The 7,500-nt window shown below is 47.2% G+C and overlaps 1 protein-coding gene across 1 annotated transcript in view; it reads right to left on the bottom strand.

Annotated features, from left to right (window-relative positions):
- LOC121693989 (protein diaphanous homolog 1) overlaps positions 1-7,500 on the bottom strand; it is a 121,744-nt gene that overhangs the window by 20,982 nt on the left and 93,262 nt on the right. The window contains 7 exon segments of the mRNA XM_042073875.1: positions 1-5; positions 535-659; positions 931-1,060; positions 1,740-1,979; positions 2,498-2,599; positions 2,893-2,987; positions 3,298-3,396. The exon segment at positions 1-5 is cut by the window's left edge and continues 160 nt beyond it. Of these exon segments, the coding sequence (XP_041929809.1) occupies positions 1-5; positions 535-659; positions 931-1,060; positions 1,740-1,979; positions 2,498-2,599; positions 2,893-2,987; positions 3,298-3,396 (796 nt within the window).

Genomic DNA, 7,500 nt, shown 5'->3' on the forward strand with positions numbered 1-7,500 from the left:
AAGACGTGAGCAGGACGTTAAGGAGAACGCGGAACCCAGACGAACACAATGCCAAAGGAACCCAGAAGAACACAATGCCAAAGGAACCCAGAAGAGCACAACGCCAAAGGCCAAATATGTTTACATGGCTGCTATGGTCTTAAGTGGGAAATTAAAAAATCTGTGTGTGTGGCTTGACTAGGGACAGTCTTGCAACAGTTTGGGAAAAGGGCCAAGGACACGGATTTATTCCATTATATGTCCATTGGGTCTTGTCTGTCTCACTAGATTGGTCATTGTTGTGAACAAAGCACATATGACAATGTACCGGAATGGATGATTTGTTTTGTAAACAGGAACAGGAAATTGGGTCATTATGTAAGCAAACAGGAAGAGGAAATGTAGTCAGCGGGAGCCAAGTGGAACAGCTGAGGAGGAATCCTAAATGGAGAGGAAGAGTTGGTGACATGGGAAACACCCAAAGACAGCATTGTTTCCTCAATGTCATGTCACATGATGTCATATCCTGTTAGGGGGCCAGGAGGTAAAGGATATGGTCATTTTCTCGACGAACTTGTCCTTGTCGCTCTGGGGTGGTGGGAAGCTCTCAATGTCCTTCTCCAGGTTCTGAATCTGCTTGCCCATCTGACCCAGATTCTTCTGCAGCATCTCAGCAGACACTGACACAGAGAGAGAGCAAGAGAGAGAGAGATAGAAATGTTAATTAACATTACTACAAAGTGAATGCGTGATTCAGAATGACAAAATGAAACACAAGGCTTTCATCCAAACACAGAGCAAATCCCCTGCCAAACCTGGGCCCAATCCAAACACACAGAAATGCAACAAACAAACACACAAATAATAAAAAATAAAAATAATCTCCATGGAGTAAGGGACAGACACGGAGAAGAGCACTGGACTGGACGGCCACCCAGTCCCCCTCCTCACCTCTGCTGGCCTTCTCCACGTGGATGAGCTCGTCAGCGAAGTGCATGACTTCGGGGTACTCCTCTTGGCACAGGTCCGCCAGGAAGTGCAGCAGCGTCTGCTTCTGGTCCGCAGACTTGGTGTCTCGCAGCTGAGACAACAGAGAGAGACAGTTCACATCCTCCTCCTCTCCTCACAGGATCAAACTGTCCATTCAGTCCATTCATCATCCTTACTGCCACTTATTTCAGGGTCACAGTTTCATTCAGTTTAATCTAATTTCATATCTGTTAGTCAGTGATTAAATTAAATCAAATTTCCACAGTTACTATGTCCATTTTAGCAATAACATGTGACGTGTAATATGCACACGGAACAAATAATCATCTATGATGGACAGCAAAGCTGGACTGAACTGTTGTGGTTTGATGATGATGCTACTGTGGAAAACTAATTAATTTAATAAATGTTCCCTTTCTTTCCACGTTTTCCAGGGCAGTGGCTTAATGGCGGCTGCCGTTAAGAGCCATATTTCAGATCTACCATTGGCAGAAAGGCCACATTACAATATGACACAACAAAACTGACTGTTATAGGATGTTGAAAACACCATTCCACTATTTCCAGATTCCACCATTCATTTCAACCATGCTTTGTTAAAACACAAAGCTCTGTATTGTTTAAATTCCAATGTCTGATGCTGTTGGTGAACTACAGTTGAGCAAGCACACTTTTGCAGTTTCTCTGCTGAGATGCAGCCTGATCCTGTTTGTTGAACTGCAGTTGAGCAAGCACACTTTTGCAGTTCCTCTGCCGAGACGCGGCCTTACCTTGCACAGGTAGCTGATGCTGAAGCCGAAGGCCTTGCCGTTGCGCGAGCCGGCGTTCATGTAGTTGCCCACGAGCAGGATGAGCTCGAGCAGCTTGGAGAAGGACTTGCTCTGGCGCATCTCCTCGCAGGCGGCCGACACGGCCACCACGTCCGGCTTCAGGTTGTTCAGCTGCTCCTCGAACTGCAGCCGAAACAGGATGGAGTTCAGGCGCGGCTTCACCCGGTTCACCGAGCTGATCTGGTGGGGACGAGAGGGACGAGATGCAGTCACGACCGAGGAGTGTGTTCACATCGCCACTCACAATACATACACACGCACGGATGTATATTTAATACATATACTGTACCTGTGCCTCTCTCACACACTCACGCACACTCTTACTGAGTGATACATGCACATCATCATTGACAACGTATGCAAATATGGATGTATTTAAATGAATGCCACAAATGCACATGCACATACATTCACTTACAGAGACTGCACAAACACACACCAACACTATCAATTGTCTATTATGCAAATGCTCCAAATGAATGAGGAGTATAATTATGGAGGTCAATGTCAGAAGTCCCAGTCCCAGTCAGAGTTAGCTGTGAATATGAATGAGGCCTGAGGAGCTAAAGAAACTCACACACACATACAAATGAACACAGTATGGTGCCTAGGAGAGGGAAGAGTGTTGACTGGAGATTTCCATTACGGTTTTGGGCATGTGCGTGTGCGTGTGTGTGTGTGCACGTGCGTGTACTAACCACGACTCCAAACTGCTCTGATTCGGCCAGGTCGTCGTACTCATCCTTCAACTCAGCCAACACACTCAACTGCTCAGGCTCTGGCAACAGCTTATTCAGGCTCTATAACACACACACACACACACACACACACACACACACACACACACACACACACACACACACACACACACACACACACACACACACATCAAGGGCAGCATTAACAAACAAAGGGTCAGAACCAAGCCTATGGGTTTAATCAAATTGAATGCAAATGAGAAACAGTATGCAAATGTCTGAAATATGTAAATAGCTTACAGCACGCAACACTATGAGCATCTCAGCCATAGTAAATGTGTGCCGACACACGCTCACAAACACACCCACACACACAAACACACACAAACTCATACCTGCACCATGTTCTCAGTGAGCACTTTCTCATTCACTTCCAGGATGGCAGTTTTGAAGTCCTCATATGGCAAGCGGTTTGAACCCAGGAAAATAGCTTCAAACGACAAGCACAACAGCAGATATGATGAAATCACAGAGACACATTACAAAGGTGTGTGTGTGTGTGTGTGTGTAACTGTTGGTATCCTTGTATATGTCAATGTGTGTTTAGATAGGAGCACATGTGTGATTCTGCATTTGTTTTTATGTATTTGTGAGTGTGAATATGAAGTAGTAAATGAGTGGAGTGCAGGAGTAGAAGAGTGTGTATGTCTTTAGATGTGTGTGTGTGTGTGTGTGTGTGTGTGTGTGTGTGTGTGTGTGTGTGTGTGTGTGTGTGTTCCCGCTGAGGAGTCCTAACTTACACAGGTTTTGTGAGGTCTTGGAGTCGAGGACCTTCAGCTCCTTCACCTTCTTCTTCTGGGCCACCTTCTTCTCATCCGCCCCATCCTGGTCCTTCTTAGCTATGACACGCGCACACACACAAAAAGAGAGAGAGAGAGAGAAGAGTCTGGGGTGAGACACTTGGGACTCTACACCATCACTCAGATATGGCCAGAATTACTTAAGACATTTAGACAGAATAGATCAATCACAGAAGACTGAAAGAGAGAGAGAGAGAGAAAGGGGGAACAGAGAGAGAAGAGGGGAGACAGAGAGAGAAGAGGGGAGACAGAGAGAGAAAGGGGGAACAGAGAGAGAAAGGGGAGACAGAGAGAGAAGAGGGGAGACAGAGAGAGAAGAGGGGGCATGGCGGTCCACTGACGGACAGATAGAGGCAGGCGCAGCGATAGATGGGTCCAGACAAGGACAAATGACCTCTGGTGCTTTCTCCCACCCGCAGCCGTGATGTGTCAGCACAGTGTTACATGCACAGAGGCCTTAACACACACAGCCCTCTCTCTCACACACACACACACACACACACACAACCTTGGGTACTGCAGCACAGTTTTGCCAGAGGAATGGTTTTGACAATGCAGACAACGGACACAAAAAAAAAAAAAACCCTCCCCCCCCAACCCCACACACACACACACACACACACACACACAGCATCACACAGAATCGGTTGGACAAGGTTGTGTCCTGACTGCGGGACTGATGCTACCAAAGGCTTTTACTGCTGCCCACACTGACACCCTGAGCAGCAGCACAACACAACAATAAAACAACACAATAACATGGCGCACAGCGTGCACACACACGCACACACACACACACACACAAACACACACGCACAGGGCATCAGACCCCCACTCCACTGGCCTGGGTCTGATCAGGGGAGAGGGGAGGGTGGAGGTGGGTGCTAAATGATGGGGTAGCCGGGCCCTGAGGTTAGTCTGTCTGTCTGTCTGCGTGCTGGACCACCCCCGATGTGAGAATGTGAAAATCCCTCAGGACCACTGAGAGGCGGGGGGGCTATAGACACGCAGCAGTGCTGACAGGATATGAGGTCGGGCTCTACACTAAAGGTCGATGCTTACGCTCTCAGCCACACACACACAAACACACACATACACACGCACCACACGCACGCAGACACACACACACATCTAAAAGATGCACACACACACAAACCACACACACACACAGACACATCTAAAAGATGCACACACACACAAAGACCAACACAGAGTCTGAGAGGTGGATCTTCCTCCTGAGGGATCTCCAGGGAGCCCCAGAAAGGTTAGGCAGAGCTCGGGCCGCTGCTATTGGCTGCTGGTGAGCTCATCGGGCCTGTAATTTAGTTAAATGGTGGAATGCATCAGACTAACACAGGGGAGCAGCTGCCACATATAAATCACACACACAAACAAACACAGCATTCATATTACGCACATTGCTAAGTAGCGCACACACACACACGCTGTGTCAGGTTCACACTTCGAGCTCAGCTCCAACAAAAGATTTAATTAGTACACACACAGCTCATGGTCATGACACCCAGATTCAACATTCCATCACATACAAGACACAAATATGATCAATACACACACCTTTAAAGGGACATGTCTTCTAAAAAGCCCCTAAATGGTTAAACCCCCTGCAGCGGAATGCAGACAGAACGTGCTCAAATAACATGGCCCTTTCTCAGCTCTCTTTAACACCTCCAACTCTGCAGCTGTTAGGAGTTCACTTTCAACACCTCCTCTCTTCTCTCTCGCTCTCTACCCTTCCCCTCCATCTCTCCGCCACCCTCTAATCACTCGCTCCGGCTCTCGTTCTTTCTGTTCATTTTCTCCTCAGGCTCCGCACCTCTCCCTTTCCCGCTCTCTCTCTCTCCCTCTCTCCCTCCGTCCCACTCCACTGTGCGGTCTATCAGAGCGCGAGAGTGTTGCGTAGCCTATTAGATCACTGCAGCATATGGTAGCGCTCAGTTCGACTGTATAGTCTCTGTGTATTGAATTACACAGACAAGAAAGTGAGAGATGGAGAGAGAGAGAGAGAGAAAAAAAGAGAGGAAGAGAGAGACAGAGAGAGGCCTCTCTTCACTCATAAAGGCCTTTGTATTAAGTGGGACTCTTTTCCCTGGCTCATTCTCACTCTCCCGCTCTCTCTCTCTCTCTCCTTCTGTTGTTGCCTCTCCATCTCTCTCTCTCTCTCTCCATCTCTTTCTCTCTCTCTCCATCACTCTCTCTCTTAACGAAGGCCTGGCCTTAACGAGCTCTCCGTCGCAGGACTGCGGGAGCTCGAGTAGAACTGGGCCTCCATTGTTTTTCTTGGCAGACGCCGCTCTTCCTTACGCAAGCCTCGTTCCCTCTCTCTCTCTCTCTCTCTCTCTCTCTCTCCTGCTCAGTTTTCTTTTCCTTCGCCTGCTCTCCCACTCACCCTTTCCATCTGCCATCCCTCTTCTACCCCCCATCCCTCCATCCCTCCCTCCTTCACCACTCTTTCCTTGGCTCCCTTTTGTAAAACTCTGGTTACTAATGTGGTCAGTGTATTCATACCACTTTCACTCTGAGATGTCTGTTTTGAATACCTCTTGGAGAGAAGATTTCTCCCTCCCTTACTAACTCTGAGTCAGTTTGTGTGTGTGTGTGTGTGTGTGTGTGTGTGTGTGTGTGTGTGTGTGTGTGTGTGAGAGAGAGAGTGAGAGAGAGAGAACTGAATGTGTTAGTCTAATGTGTTAGTGTAGTGTGTGTGTTTTCTTTCTATTTGTCGGTCATGAGAGTAAAATGGTTGCCTGGTGTTCCTTGACACCGTGTCTACTGCTGAGTTTGTGTGTGTGTGTGTGTGTGTGTGTGTGTGTGTGTGTGTGTGTGTGCGTGCGCGCGCCTTTCAGAACGGCCTGTTGTCCTGTTAGTATTCACTGCAGAGTAACTGGGACTGTCGGTATCTGTACAGTGCATCACAAACACTATTGTGTGGACGACACAACACACTGATCCCCAACAGAGAACAGGAAAGGTCAGCAGGATATCTCACACTCTGTCACACACACACACACACACCCCCACTCACACAGAGAGAGAGAAATGCACACGGTGTAGATAAGAGGCTGAGTTTAAAGCTAGCCATAATATCTCACACACACATACACACACACACACACACACTATCTATCTCTCAAAAACGCATAATGCGTTTCGAATCTCTTTTTGAGAGAGACAACAGACACACATTTACTGAGATTGCATAAAACGAGTGGGATTAATCTGCCTAGAAAGCAATCTGAGAATGACAAATAATCCAGCTACTTTAATGACATGCCCTTAAACCTTTATGTCAGTGGGTCAGTTGGTGTGTGTGTGTGTGTGCCTGCATGCATATGTAAAGAAGTGGGAGCCGTGCACAGCTAATTCTATTGTTAAATGGAGTGTGAGTAAGATGGCTACATAAAACAAAATAGATACTACTGTAAGCCCTTCCTCACTCGTGTGCACACACACACACACACACACACACACACACACACACACACACACACAAACACGTCATCTGTCTGATTCATAAAATGGGGTCTGTGCGACGCTCAGTGCAAAATGGCTGCTCCCTTACACAAGCGTGCAAACACACACACCCACAGACACACAGAAAAATCTTTCATTTGTAAGCCAATGGCTCCCCTACAGACAACAAGAGGTACTGCACCCACAAAACCTCATGTGTTTCCAGTAAAGACCACTCCGTCACATTCTCACATACACAGCTGTATACAGATGTTGTAGATTTATGGGCTTATTCTGCTCTTTTATGGTACATGTATTGTTTGTGGTGATAAAACACACACACACACACACACACTTTCTTCTCTCTGTCTCCCCTTTTTATCCCCCTCTATCCTGGCCCCCTGCTTCTCCACACAGCTGGCTGTTTGGGGGTGAGGGGTAATGTGATGCAACACACACACACACACACAGAGAAGAAAGAAAACAAGTTCCCAGAAAACTTTTTCTGCTGAGATGTTCTTTTTGTTCAAAGCAATCTACAAGAACTGTCTCTCTTTACAGGTTCAACATCATTCTCTGTCTGTCTCACACACACACACACAGTTACGTACATAACACTGTCCAGAACATTCTCTTTCTCTCTCTCTCTCTTTCTCACTGACTTAGAACTGAAGA

The sequence above is a fragment of the Alosa sapidissima genome, chromosome 20 (assembly GCF_018492685.1).
Source record: "Alosa sapidissima isolate fAloSap1 chromosome 20, fAloSap1.pri, whole genome shotgun sequence".
NCBI classification, from domain to species: Eukaryota; Metazoa; Chordata; class Actinopteri; order Clupeiformes; family Clupeidae; genus Alosa; species Alosa sapidissima.